This window comes from Halichoerus grypus, chromosome 6 (assembly GCF_964656455.1).
Source record: "Halichoerus grypus chromosome 6, mHalGry1.hap1.1, whole genome shotgun sequence".
Lineage (NCBI taxonomy): Eukaryota > Metazoa > Chordata > Mammalia > Carnivora > Phocidae > Halichoerus > Halichoerus grypus.
In genome coordinates, this window is record NC_135717.1 from 147,840,103 (window position 1) to 147,852,561 (window position 12,459).

Here is a 12,459-nt window from a genome sequence, read left to right on the forward strand (position 1 = left end):
TACTCTTATGTTCAGGAGTCAGCAGGCATAACTTCTTGCTGGCTTATTACATTTTTGGTTGTCCACTTATCTTTGTCATCCTCTATCCTTTCTTATTTGGGGGCTTGTTATCTTCTTCTTTCTGGGTTACTAGTTGACCACATTTAAGCCATGACTTTTCCCTACCTCACAAATAAAACGTAACCAGGTAGGTTAATGCTACCATCCACTTGGTTCTCTTAGACAAATTTTATCATAATGAAAATGTCCATTTGTTCAGGAATAATATATGTACACATTCAGGAGAATGACATTCAAATCTTCTTTCAGATTTTTCTCATTCCACATTGAGTCTTCAGCAGTTTGCATGCAATAAAGATACACATTGAGAATCTGTACTTTGAGAAAAATATCTTGAATTGCCTTCTTAGGACCATTCCTTCTTTACCACTAGATGAACTTTTGGAAGGACACAGATCTGTTAAGTGCAATTATGGATGTTTCCTATCAGCCTCCATTTATACAGCTTTTTGACTCAGCTCTTTTCTAACATCCTGCTCAAATCTATCTCACCAAGATATTTTGCTGGCACAGTTTTCATTTCTGACCACTCTATTTGTGAAAACAAAATGACTATATCCCCATGTTCTTGAAAGTGGGTAGACAGAGCACCATTAGAAGCTAGAAACTAGGACCTGCTACTCCACAAGCTGGAATCACATCTATAAAATGTTTTAAAAATAAAATATTTCTAAACTTACACTCTGATGAACCCCTCCATAAATATTGAACAAGAGGTGACTAATAACCACAAGATGTGTGTAAATATAAAGACAAGGTGTCACAAAGTCTTAGTGAAATTCTGAGCTTTAATAAACTCAGAAGTATAAATGCTACAAACTTACAAAAACAGCATTTGAAAGGTTAATCACATATATTGCTATCATACTGGTCTTTGAGTTTGAAGAATAAATTCTCAATTTTAAGTTCTTGTTTCAGTCACTCTGCAGATGGAATTTTTTTTAAATTAGTTAAAAATTTATTATTCTAAACAAATGCAAAAGAAAATGGAAATAAGATTTCAAATGATGTCTCTCAATTATAAGCATTTATACTTCTAGAGTTACTTAAAGCCTTAAAATCTCCCAATACTTTTCAGACATCACATTGTTAACTCACTTTTTTTTCCTTTTACAAATCCTTTTCTTTAATATGATCATATAATTTTTCTGTTCTTGGTAAGAAAATATTTATTTTTCAGCTTTGAATCTCACACATCTCAGCAGATAGATTTTGTAGTTGCCAATTAAAAGACATTGTTCAGCACTCCCCTGCATAATAAACCAATATTTTTTGTCTTTTTACAACACATCAAAGTGTATTTCTATTGGAATTCCTCTAACATACTCATCACCAAACTGTAACCCTGAGACTTCATTGAATTTGTTTGCACTTTATCTGTTATTATCACTGAGGGCCCAGCTTAAAATCTAGGTAAAGAAAGAAAATGTGAGGTTTCTTCTGTAGAGAATATTGCAAAACAGAGATCAAAGACACAATTTCATTTCTCAATCTGTGCAATCTAACTTAGCTTACAATTAAAGAATGATTTTAAATTGTCAAACTTTTAAATTTTATTAAATGTTTGTAGCAATGCATCGAATGAATTCCAGACCTATATAAATACACAGGCAGCTGTTTGTAATTTGCATTTTTATCAGTTTTGAAAGAGCACAATGTACTTCCTGCATCTTATTTTCAGAATTTGCATTTTGTCATCTTTGGCTACCCAGTATATAGTATGGAGTACTTGAATATCTCATTCTTTGAATTTTCATTTTTTGATTGTAAATCAGATGATATCTGGCACAGAATTTTCTCTTTTCTCATTTTTCTCTTCCCTCAACCTCCAGATTTACTTGCTCCCATTTCTTCTTGGCTCTAATAATAAAACACACAAAATACTTCAACTATTTTCTTTTTTGGCATTTTTCAAGATACCAACGTTCTGCATTTCTTTGGCTAATTACTTACCATACATCTAAAGGCAAAACAAAACCTAAGCTCATTGTTTAATTCATATATTTTCCAAAATGCTATTCAAACTAATTCCATTTCTTTCCGAAGCTTACTGTGTTTTGAATTTGGATGGAGGGATGAAAAGAGATGGAAATAATACTACATATAAGGCTGTACCTTGGTGCACCCAGAATGAACAGAATGAATGTTCCATCCTACAGAGACAGGCACCTCCAGTCACACCAGCTATATCCTTATCAGAAAGGACATGTGGCCCCCAGGGAAGGCTGACATCTCTAATCGCCTTCAGCTCCTTTCGTTGGTTCCCACATATTCTCCTCTCCTGCTGCATTATCCTCATAGCATCGGACAACATTTTCCCAAAAGCCTCCTCTCGCCCATTTACACGTCTACGGCCTTGGCTCTGAGATATTCCTTAGCGGAATAGACTAGTGGCAGCTTGTGCTTTCTGCCTCCTCTCTCCAGCAGTCCATCTGTCCCCTGGGAAATGCTGAAATCGCGCCTCTGTGCCCTAGCACGAAATGGAGGGGGGAGGAAACACAAGCTAATCTTTCTCTAGTCTGATGATGACAGCAACAGTTGGAAAGGATAGGAATTTAGGGGTTACAAATTTCCCAGTCAAAAGCTCAGGTAAGTAAGAAAACGATTTTTATAATTCTATTTAATTTCTTGACTCTAAGTCCCCATTCTGCCTGATGTAGAAAACTTATCTAGTCCTTTGCACATAGACTTAGTCCAATGCAGTGATTTCTTAGTTATTTCACATTTGTATTTCAACCACATTCAGATTTGAAATTCTTTCTTGGGACTTTTTTTTCCCCTCCCTCTCCCATCTCCCTGCTGCTTATCCTAATTTCTAGGGTTGGTACAGGGAAGAATGATCGTTGCTTTGTGACAGCTAGGAAGAGAATATTATCTCAACAATCATGGGTCTCCACAAGGCCTGGGTCCGGTGCTGGTGAATGGTGGCCCAGACAACATAGCATAAGGTTTCTCAAACTTTAATGGGCATCTTAATCACCTGGGGGACTTGTTAATATGCAGATTTTAATTCAGTAGGTCTGCTATGGAGATTCCACATTTCTAACAAACTCCCAGGTGATGTCGTTACTGGTTGCCCTCAGACAGTACTTCAAGTCCCAAGTAACAAGTGGATGATTTGGATTATAATCGGCTCCCTGGCAGAGCAATCTTTTGAGATTCTAGTTGAGTCCTCCCCTCCAATAGGACCGAACCACAAAGGCCATCTTTCTAATGCTATGCTTGCAGCCCCAGCCAGGAGACTTTGTGTAGACCCGTTGGCCCTTTCCCAGGAACTCACTCTCACTTGAAACTCACGAGAATATGTGATGCCCTCCCAAGCAAATTTGGGGCTTGGGAACCCCAAGAGACTTTCTCCAGCCCTCTCTCATGTTAGACATGGCTTGCTCCCCCCACTCCCACCAATACATGGCACTGCTAAATTCTCTCCAAAGCTTTTCTCCCTTGGCTGTATCTGGGAAGTGCAATGCAGATCCTCCTTATGCTCAGAGTTTTATAAACCTCAAAGGGAAATCCATCACTGACTTTCTACCCCTAGGCCCTGGCATAGCTGGAGGTGATAAGAGAAGAGCAGAAGGGGACTGGAATGGAGTAAGTGGCCCCACACTCTCTCTGGTCTCTTGCTGCCTCTGCATGCCCTCCTCCTTGCTCTATAGATTGAACAAAAAAGTGCTTTTATAAGCTCACATCCCCTGTCACATTCCCTTTCCTGTGCCATACATGGATGGTACATGTTTCATGCTCTGAAGTGACCCCTTCTTCCCCCAAATCCTTCTGTAATTCATGTCTGACTACCTGGGATGAGAAAGGAGGAGGCTGCTGGGATACAAGAGCAGTCACCAGGAGAGGGGCAGGGATGAGGAGTGCATCTTTAAATATTCCAGATAATATCACATCCACAAGGAAAGCACAGGAGAAAAAGATGCAGCTCAACAATTGTAGTTTTAGCCAGGATTTCTACCAACTTTTCATCTCCTTCCCCCCAAAATTAAGTGCAATCACATGTGAAAACCCAAAGTAAGCTCAGAGAAAATATAGTCAAGGAAATAGCACGGCAGCAGAGTTCTCTTAGAGTACCATATGATTTGGAAAGAAATGGGAGAAAAAAGAAAAGCAACTGACTTCACAGTTAAAGTCAAGAGTTTTGAGAAATACCACTTAAGATCTCAGTTTTTGTTTTTAGAAAGTGGACAGTTTCTAATCTGGATGTCTTTGGGTTCGTTCTGGGAAGTTCTTATATAAAAGTTTATGGATTTCAGATGATTCTGAAAGTTCTAGGCTAAAGATGTAAGTAGGAACTCCTTATTTAGAACTTTTTCTGAAAGATTCATTTTTCTGGAGTAACTGAAACCATTGTATCCTGTGTGGTTTTCCAAACCTGCTGTGCCAGCCCCAGGATAAGCTTGGAGAAGACATCAAGCTTTTTAGCAAAAGAACCACCTGAGGTCAGGTCTGCTTCAAACCTCTACCCTGGGGAGGTTCCCTGGATTCCCATACTCTCCCAGAGAACAGAGCACAACAAGGGGGACACCATAGTCACTCAGAGCCTCCTGGGCTGGAAACTTCATCTTAGGGGCCCTGTTAGTCTGCACCAGCCAATATCTGTCCATGGTGGATATAGTAGGGCTTTAATATTTTGTGTCAAAATATGGTTTTATATATTTGCTTTGTAGTTCAACAAAGAATTAATTTTAACATATAATTGGTGCAACTGTTGCTTGTCTCTAAGGATAGAAGTATATCAAAAGATTTCTGATGACATAAAAATAGGCAAAGGAGAGCACAATAAAACAAAGTAAAATTAAATTGCTAGTAGACAAGATATCTACTGAACTCCAAGTAATTGTGTTCATAAAGCATGAAAATTTCCTAAATTTTTCTAAAATATGTTTCCTGACCTTGAAACTTAAAAACTTGTCATTTGTTTTTAGAATGATACATTAAAATTACTAGTAAATATTTACCTGTATATATCTTTTCAGTTTTTGAATATGTTTTTGAAAAAGGAATTCTTTTTCGCCAGGCTGAACCATTATATGATGTTGACATATATTTATCTGAGAAAAAAGAAGACAGGAATTAAATATTTTATAACTTCAAAATCATATTCCAAGAGTGTCTTAAAGTTATAAATATCTCAGAGATGAAGCTGTTCTTCTAAGTAATTTATTTTAGCATTTCAAAACTAAGGCATCAGGGACCCAAGTGAGTTTATTAAGACCATTTATGATGGGGTGCCTGGGTGGCTCAGTTGGGTAAGCATCTGCCTTGAGCTCAGGTCATGACCTCAGGGTCCTGGGATGGAGCCCTGTGTCAAGCTCCCTGCTCAGCAGGGAGTCTGCTTGTCTCCCTCTACCTCTGTCCCTCCCGCCTGCTCGTACTCTCTCTCAAAGAAATAAAATCTTTAAAAAAAAAGACCATTTATGTTATCAGTGAACATGGATGGTTATGCACCTCTTAACTGGCTGTCTAGTTCTTCAAATAAGGCTCTCTCCCATGAGGCTAAGCTACGGGAGAGTATGATATCTGGATGTGATCAAAATACTTCATTGCCTTGCTTTACAATCCAATTCTGCTAATGCTTGTAGAAGAAAGAAAGAAAAAGAAGAAAAGACCTAGAAGGCACCACCAATTCCCTTTACCTTCCGTGAGGTGACTCCCATGATGGCAGGGAATACTTGACCGTAGTGAATGTGCTGTCCCAGGAAACCAAAGCCTTGATATACTGACTTGGTTCTTTAATATCTACTTTCCTCTGACAACTTTATATTTGAACTATTATCTAACAATGTTGTGTTTATGTTTTTAAGTATTACTATGCAGCTACGGTTCTCAAAGCATGGCTCATAATAATACTAAGAATTTACTTGCTTTTTTCCTTGTTAACATTTGCACTAATGGCACAAAAGCAATAGTGAGCATAACTGTGACCACCTTAGCACAAATCCAGACAACCATTCACTCCCAGTAAAATAATAAAAAAATAATAATAATAATAAATAAGACGGTTTCACCCAAGAATATCCTTATTTTTGTATATAAACCCATATATCATTTTATTCTAAAACAAATAGAAGAAATACAATTTAAAGAAAGCTAACTTCTATTTAAATTATAAAAGAAAGGACCTAAGAGAGACATTGAATTTTTACTTATGTTTCAGAAAGTATAGAATATTCAGAACCCCACTAACTAGACTGGGAACACAAGAAAATACACGCATGAAATTAGAGGGAATTAAGTTGCCTCGTGTTAAGTTGAGAGAGCTGAAACCCAACTTCAAAAAAACAAAATTCATCCAAGACAGGAAGAAAAGATGTAGTTCCCTCCTCCCTGGTGGCCTTGTACTTAATGACATATACTAGGACTTTGCCTATTACATGATGAAATGATTTAGGAGCAATCTGTGCATGGTGGGAGAGATGAGAGGTTGCCAAAAATATTGTAGTTAACCCCCAAACTAACCCTTTCAGAAAGTAATCATGAAGGCTTAAAGAAAAGCCAAGGCACTAGCCTGAAAGTGATGATTGAACAATGCGGTTATTGGAAGAAGAAAATGTCAGCCATTTGAAAACAATCCTCAAGAGTGAAATAAAGCTATCCAGGGGGGAACAAAGTGCAGTGCTATGAGACAAAACTCTAGTGAGGTTCAATGTCTAGTCGTCTGTACCCAACACATTTTCTAACATATCCTTTAAACCATGTGCATTCCTGCTCATGGGAGAAATCCTCTCACCAGTTTTCTAAGATGTCCTGGTGTGGTGATGGCCTGGAAACAGAAAAGGGGGGCGGGTGGCGATGAAGATTAGTTGGACCATCACGCAATTCCATGGGGATGCAAACCATGGACATGAGTAAATCACATACCAAAAGAGCTTTACCTGGACAGAGGCTGAATTTGGGTTCCTTGTTAACATCGACTTTATTGTAGGACCCATTTGTGGGCCTGCTGCGGGGGGGTGCACTCAGTGAGACGGTCCTGATAGCATCTCTCTGAACGTGGATATAGGATGTGTTCTCAGCATTTCTGTTTTTATTATTGCGATGGTAAGTCATTTTATTTTTAGGATTTGGGGCCTGTACTGCTGTAAAGGAAAGGGGGAAGGGAGTGAGGGATAAAACAAACTGGTATCATACCCATAAATAACATACTGCAGGTTAAATGTTTGATAGCGCTATGGAAGGCAATGTGTGCAAAAAGAACTAAATTTATAGGAGTTGGGTTGACATCTAAAATAGCATGTTACACAACAGCAATTTGCTTTTCAGATAGGAAATACTAATTTATATTTGATTTCTTAATTCTGTTTCAAATTATAATTTAGAAATATCAAATATGAAGATACTTTACCTCTCCGCATTCCTGGGCCAGGAAAATTCTTTGGTTCATCATAAATCCATTTTCTTTTTTTCACACCTTTAAAGTGAGGCTTCCTCACTGGCTGGACATCATTCACTTGAAGAAGATACAAATTTTTACAGTTTTTTAAGAGATGCTTTCATCTGAAAATTACTGTAGGTGATAATTACATATCTGTGCATTCACATGTCAAGCAAGAGAAAAAAATAAATGCACTACTCTGATACTTTACTTTCTAGAACAAAGGGTGACTTATTTCTTAAAGTACCCCCCGCCCCCCAAAAAAAACTATCCTGGAAATTGATTGATGAGAAAATTTTCAATATATAGCATTCCTCAGGGAAGAAATGCTCTTCCCCAAAGGAATGTGTAAATTGTTTAAAAGACTATAAAATTACATTCCAAATATAACTATATATCTCATTATGTTATTTTTAAGTAGTTTTAGAATTGTTATTTTGAACATAAATCTACTTCTTAAGAAATTAGATTAATATAAAATACTTTTAGTGAATATTACTTTATTCTTTTAAGTTTTAAGAATTTGGGTGTGTAGTTAGTTTGGAGAAACAAGACTAAGTAGTCAGAATTTCTAAGTGCTAAGATCACTAAATTCACTTTTTACTGGCATATTTTTACATTGAAAAATTTATATACAAGCTCAATTTTCTAGGAATTTCTAAGGGACATTTCTCCAGAGAATCTTAAAACAATTTAGTAGACAGGGGAATTCTTTGTTATTTCTCATGTGTGGAGATCCTGAACATTGACACATAACTACTGCACAGAGAAAATGAACAAGTTCACTATGTAGATTACATTAGCTCTCTCTAGTGGACTAATAAATCTGTCTTTGCCCTAGCTCTCCAGTTCAGCTTAAGCGTGAAGTTTGAATTCTGATTCACCACCTCCTCTCCAAACATCATGCTTTACCCTTACTCTCAAGCCCCCACTACTAGGATTTGGAAACCATATTTTTAACAAATGTCACTAAACTGAGCTGCTTAGGAGTAAACCATCATGGTTTCCTTCAATGTCTGGCTGGGATCCAAGAACATCATAGGGCCTCAGGAAATGAAATAAGGGAAAGAAGGAAGGAAGGAAACAGAAAGGAAGATTCATGAGTCTTAATTGTGTAAGAGAAGTAGCTCAGAATACTGAATGGCCTGGAAAAGCCAAATCATGAAAAATAATCCAAAACATAGTAAAAACCTGTCAATGTATCTCACTATAGGTTAAATTTAAAATGCTATACTAATGAATCTTCTGAGAAGGTAGTGTATCATTAATTTTAATACCTAAATTAAACTAGTGGGAATGTATATAATTTACTAGGACCTACATCACAATTCTTTGTCAGAGTTAGTAGAAGAATATTGTTTTTAATTCTTAATCCTGAATAATTTTCAAACCATCTTTTTTTCTTTCTTTTTAAAAATTCTATTTCAAATAAGCAAAACAAATCCACGATAAGACAAATATATCTAAGGCCAAAAAGTGATAGAGCTAATGTCTCACTTGAAGAGGGGTCCTCTCTGCACTTCATACTGATATTCTCAGTAGCATTTAATACATGCGTTGTAGGTACTAGTCGGGTAGTTAGGGAACGCTTTGGATGAGGACTGTCCTTGTTATCTTTTAAAGCAAATTAAGAAAATAAAATGTCAATATTAGTAAAAGAAGCTTTCAGTTGGTATTTCACTTTTCAAACATTATATGATGGGCATACCTCTTTAAAATATATATATGTATATTAATTTTTATAATTCATCACCGAAATTCCCTAATCACTACAATGAGTCCCCAAAATTTGTCACTAACAAAACATTAAAAATCCAATGTACAGATATTATCTTCAATATACAAATTATGTATTTGTGGCAATATTTTTAATACCATCATATAAAAGAATCAGAAGTTTATTAATTTTAAATCAAGTGTGCTTATTTAAATTAAAGTTCCAGAAATAATTTAAATATAACAACTTTCATGTGTTCTATGCTTTGGAGCAGGACTGCCCCAAAGAGCTTTATACAATGATGGAAATAGTCTCAGCTTGTACTGTAGGAAATGATAGCCACTAGTCACATGTGGGTATTGAGCTTGAAACATGGCTAATGCAAGTGAAGAGCTGAATTTTTTTAGTTTTATTTCATTTTAGTTTAAATTTAAACAGCCAAATGCGAATTGTAGCAACTGTTATTAGTGTAATTACAATTCTTTTTTTTGTTTTTTGTTTTTTGTTTTTTGGGGTTTTTTTGATAGAGAGGAAAAGAGACTTCCATGTCATTTCCCATTGATCATAAGTGCCTTAACCTATTCTTGAGAACATTTATTTAATGGGGGGGGGGCAACAGTAGATGAAATTAGTTGATATTTGGATAGAGAATACGTAAAGCTCTCTAATTACAGGACAGCTATACCTTTAGTCTGTGACTGAAAGAGCCTGCCTAGCAGAGAGGTACCACGTGGGGGATTCTACGCATGGTGTAAGGGGAATATAAAACTATAAAGGATGGATTTTATTATCATATCTCTTGATTATTCACAGACTAGTAATAATCATAAAATGAGGAGGTCATAGACGTCATGAGATTAATACTCTTTACAGTGTTCACAAACAAAGCTTTCTAAGAAAATTCAATCACACTGAGTATTTGAAGTTGGAAAAAGAAACTGAAGGACTTGGTTTTACTATTTAACAGAACCAGTAACAGTAGAGCTAGCAAGACTCCTAGAAATTACATAGTCCAACAGGCCAATATTTTAGATAAGGAAACTGAAGCTAAAAGAGATGGTCTCGTGGTCAAACAATGAGGGACAGACCAGGACTGAAACCTTAGAGTTTCTGACTCCTATTCACTGTATTTAATGTATATTTTTATTTACTATTTACGCCTCTTCTATTGGTCTCTACAAGTGTCAAGTTTTGTATTTAACACATCTATCCAAATTATGAATGGATTAAAATTATAGGCTGGTTCATTACCTTTACTATTTGAACATTTTGACATGGTGATTTCCTTCTCTTCTTTTAAAGCTTCATTTTCATCTACTCCAAGAAATATGATCCTCTGTGGACCGTAACAGTCACCTCCTATGACAATACCTTACGGTCAGTGGCCATAGTGGCAGAACGTTGTACAAAACTATCTTCCAACACAAGATTATCTTTTTCTACAGTATACCTTTTCCCCAGTTTTATTTAAACACTTCTCAGTGATAATCACCCACATCTCTACACATATCACGTATGTTTAGATTAATATATGTAAATATATGTACATGAATATATAGTATGTACACTTGCATAGAGATAATTGCAAAAAAATTCACATAGTCAACACAATTAATTTTCCTTTAACATATATAAATCTTTACTTCTACCCTTTACCATCCTTTAGAGTTACTCAGAGTAAATATAATTTATCTTCAATATAACATCTTCAGATATATGAGAGCAATTTTTATGCTCCTTAGAGCTCTTCTATTTTCCAAGATAAATATCCATAATTGCTTTAAATATTACTTATATACTTAATTTCCAGGTTCTTCACCATACAAGTTACCCTTTCATAACGTAAAATATTTGTTTCAAGTAACCTTCTTTTAAAATGACACACCCATGTGGACTACCATTACAGAAATCAGTGGAGCTACTGTAATAATAGTTGATATTTGTAGAGCATTTTTCTATGCGGCAGACACTACTGAGTACTTTAAATGACTTACCACATTTAATTATCTTCCTATGCTACTCCTAATAATTCAATGTGAGTTTACCTGAGCTATTTGGTACTTGACACCCATTACTGAATCATATTTAAACCTTGTGGCCAACAAAAAACACTTATTTTTTTCTTTGCAATCGGTATCATGTCAAGTCTTTCCCAACTTGAAGAAAATCTACCATTAATGTCTTGAACTTAAATGCAAGAATTTTTGTGTATCACAGTTTGAGTTTACCTTGTTAAATTTGGCTCCTTGATCCAGCATATTAACTTCCAGTCATCTGTAAATTCTATAAACATGTCTCCATTCATCCATTCAATTGTTTAAACATAAAATCATTTATTCTACAAATATTCACAGAGTGCACGTCTTGTGTTAGACATTCTCCTATAGGGATTTATCTATAGCAACTGATTATATACAATTCCAGGCCTCAAGTTCCTTACCCAAAGCCAAAAATAAAAATCTCAAGAAGATTTTGAAAAAATGAAATTAGTTATGAGAGAGGAAATTCAGACTCATTTATTATATGGTAATACATTCAGAATCAAACAGTAATAACTTAACTCACCTCCATTTTCAAAAGCAGCAATGTCAGTCCTTGGTTTCCTATCCAATGATGCTTTTATCTCACCTTGCCTTTCAAATAGGCTAAATTTTGTTGGAACTGTAAGACCATCCCCTAAAAAATTAAGAGAAAATTAGAAAAGGAAAAAGAAAAAAAAAATCACCCCAGGAACCATAGGCACTTACATAAGTCTACAGTAGAATTCATAATGATAGTAAAAAGTCTAAAAGTTAATGCAAGTATTGTTTGCATAGTGATATGATAAACAATAAATTTATAAATATATGAATTTTAAGCAAATTTTATGATTGTCAAGAAAATAACAAGCAGGTTTGTTTTCCTATGTGGATTATTTATTAAACGGCAATTTAAAAATTTAAACAATCTAACATCATTTTGTATGTATATTTAACTTATTTGATGTGTTCTTCATATAATGAATTTTGTAATATTTCTTTTGATTATATCTACTTATCATGAACAAACTGAGTGAAAAGTATTAGAGTCTACCACTGACAAATGGTAATTATACTGTGATAATTAAATAATTCTTAGCACTTTTCTTATACATCTCTAGAATAAACTATTAAAAGCAGAATAAGAGAGACATGATAATCTTATGCACCATATGATTCTGGATTGGATTCTAAATCAGGAAAAAAGTTCATTTGGCTATAAAGGACATTGATGGTACAGCTGGTGAAATTTATTTTAAAAATTCTGTAAATGATATGGTATC

At 35.3% G+C, this 12,459-nt stretch overlaps 1 protein-coding gene across 2 annotated transcripts in view; it reads right to left on the minus strand.

Moving 5' to 3' along the window:
• Positions 1-1,894: 1,894 nt before the first annotated feature.
• Positions 1,895-12,459, minus strand: part of C6H12orf50 (chromosome 6 C12orf50 homolog) — a 33,980-nt gene continuing 23,415 nt past the window's right edge. Inside the window, exons 7-13 of one of the 2 annotated variants that reach the window (XM_036087254.2) lie at positions 11,724-11,834; positions 10,410-10,517; positions 8,939-9,055; positions 7,412-7,516; positions 6,942-7,145; positions 5,025-5,117; positions 1,895-1,920 (exon numbers count right to left, since the gene is read on the minus strand). In XM_036087254.2, the coding sequence (XP_035943147.2) occupies positions 1,895-1,920; positions 5,025-5,117; positions 6,942-7,145; positions 7,412-7,516; positions 8,939-9,055; positions 10,410-10,517; positions 11,724-11,834 (764 nt within the window). The remainder of the gene's footprint in view (positions 1,921-5,024; positions 5,118-6,941; positions 7,146-7,411; positions 7,517-8,938; positions 9,056-10,409; positions 10,518-11,723; positions 11,835-12,459) is intronic. The other variant, XM_036087255.1, reaches the window with a different exon arrangement.